Source organism: Stenella coeruleoalba (genome assembly GCF_951394435.1).
Source record: "Stenella coeruleoalba genome assembly, chromosome: 17".
NCBI classification, from domain to species: domain Eukaryota; kingdom Metazoa; phylum Chordata; class Mammalia; order Artiodactyla; family Delphinidae; genus Stenella; species Stenella coeruleoalba.
In genome coordinates, this window is record NC_137163.1 from 46723754 (window position 1) to 46725484 (window position 1731).

A 1731-nucleotide genomic window follows, 5' to 3' on the forward strand; every position below is an offset into this window, starting at 1 on the left:
TAAATTTGTCATGTGCAAAAATGAACTTATTGCCTCTCACTACAAACATGCTTTTAATTATGTTTTCATTATTAGCACTAATGAAAACATACTATTCAAAACAATTCAAGCAATCGAGCACTTTTGTGTGATAAGGGATGTGTCAAACATTATAAATCAGGTAACCCTCTTTTGGGAGAACTGATAGTTTAGCCATTTATTCACGCCAAACCTGGCCATCATTCTGGAGCTTTCCTCCTTCCTCATTGCACCCACCCAGAATCCCCCCAAAATTTCACCTCCCCCTCGTCATCGTGGTCCTTGCTTCTTTCTCTGGAATCTCTCAAATCTGTTTCTTTCTTCAATCACTGTCCTTGTCAAAAATCTTTCTACTTTCTTTCCAGACTTCCACACAGGGAGTATTGTTACAACAGATTCAGACTCCGTTCCTTAGGCATAGAGGTAACGGAGGGATGAATTCTGATTGGAGATTTACTCATCAACCATGTATTGAGTTTCTGTTAGGCATAAAATAAGTCTATTAAAGTAGCAGAACAGAATTAGTCCAAGTGGAGCAAACGAGCTGAGTGGTTGAGTAGTCGAGTCCCGGAGACCGGTAGCGCTTGCAGCATGGCTGACCAGCTGACTGAAGAGCAGATTGCAGAATTCAAAGAAGCTTTTTCACTATTTGACAAGGATGGTGATGGAACTATAACAACAAAGGAGTTGGGAACTGTAATGAGGTCTCTTGGGCAGAATCCCACAGAAGCAGAGTTACAGGACATGATTAATGAGGTGGATGCTGATGGTAACGGCACAATTGACTTCCCGGAATTTCTGACAATGATGGCAAGAAAAATGAAAGACACAGACAGTGAAGAAGAAATTAGAGAAGCATTCCTTGTGTTTGATAAGGATGGTAATGGCTATATTAGTGCAGCAGAGCTCCGCCATGTGATGACAAACCTTGGAGAGAAGTTAACAGATGAAGAGGTTGGTGAAATCATCAGGGAAGCAGATATTGATGGTGATGATCAAGTAAACTATGAAGAGTTTGTACAAATGATAACAGCAAAGTGAAGACATTGTACAGAACGTGTTAAATTTCTTGTACAAAATTGTTTATTTGACTTTTCTTTGTAACTTATCTGTAAAAGGTTTCCCCCTATTGTCAAAAAAATATGCATGTATAGTAATTAGGACTTCATTCCTCCATGTTTTCTTCCCTTATCTTACTGTCATTGTCCTGAAACCTTATTTTAGAAAAATTGATCAAGTAACATGTTGCATGTGGCTTACTCTGGATATCTCTAATAGGCCCTTCTGCACATCTAAACTTAGATGGAGTTGGTCAAATGAGGGAACATCTGGGTTATGCCTTTTTTTTTAAGTAGTTTTCTTTAGGAACTGTCAGCATGTTGTTGTTGAAGTGTGGAGTTGTAACTCTGCGTAGACTGTGGACAGTCAACAATATGTACTTAAAAGTTGCACTATTGCAAAACGGGTGTTTTATCCAGGTACTCGAAAACTATTTTTTTGTACTGCTGGTCCTGTACCGGAAACATTTTCTTTTATTGTTACTTGCTTATTACTTTGTTTTAGCCACTTAAAGAAAATCTGCTTCTGGCACAATTTGCCTCAAATCCATTCCAAGTTGTATATTGCTTTATTATCTTCATGGTGCTATGTCCCTCTCTAAATCATCTAGTTTATTATTTGGTTTCCTACTTTATAGTCTTTCTCCACTCTCGT

The 1731-nt window shown here is 38.4% G+C and overlaps 1 protein-coding gene across 1 annotated transcript; it reads left to right on the forward strand.

Moving 5' to 3' along the window:
• Window positions 1-530: 530 nt before the first annotated feature.
• LOC307176101 (calmodulin-alpha-like) lies at window positions 531-1059 on the forward strand (the record flags this gene model as incomplete). Its single annotated transcript, XM_079901912.1, has 1 exon — window positions 531-1059. Exon 1 carries the CDS (start codon window positions 610-612, stop codon window positions 1057-1059), a length of 450 nt encoding a protein of 149 aa, XP_079758038.1. The 5' UTR covers window positions 531-609.
• Between the last annotated feature and the right edge of the window lie 672 nt (window positions 1060-1731).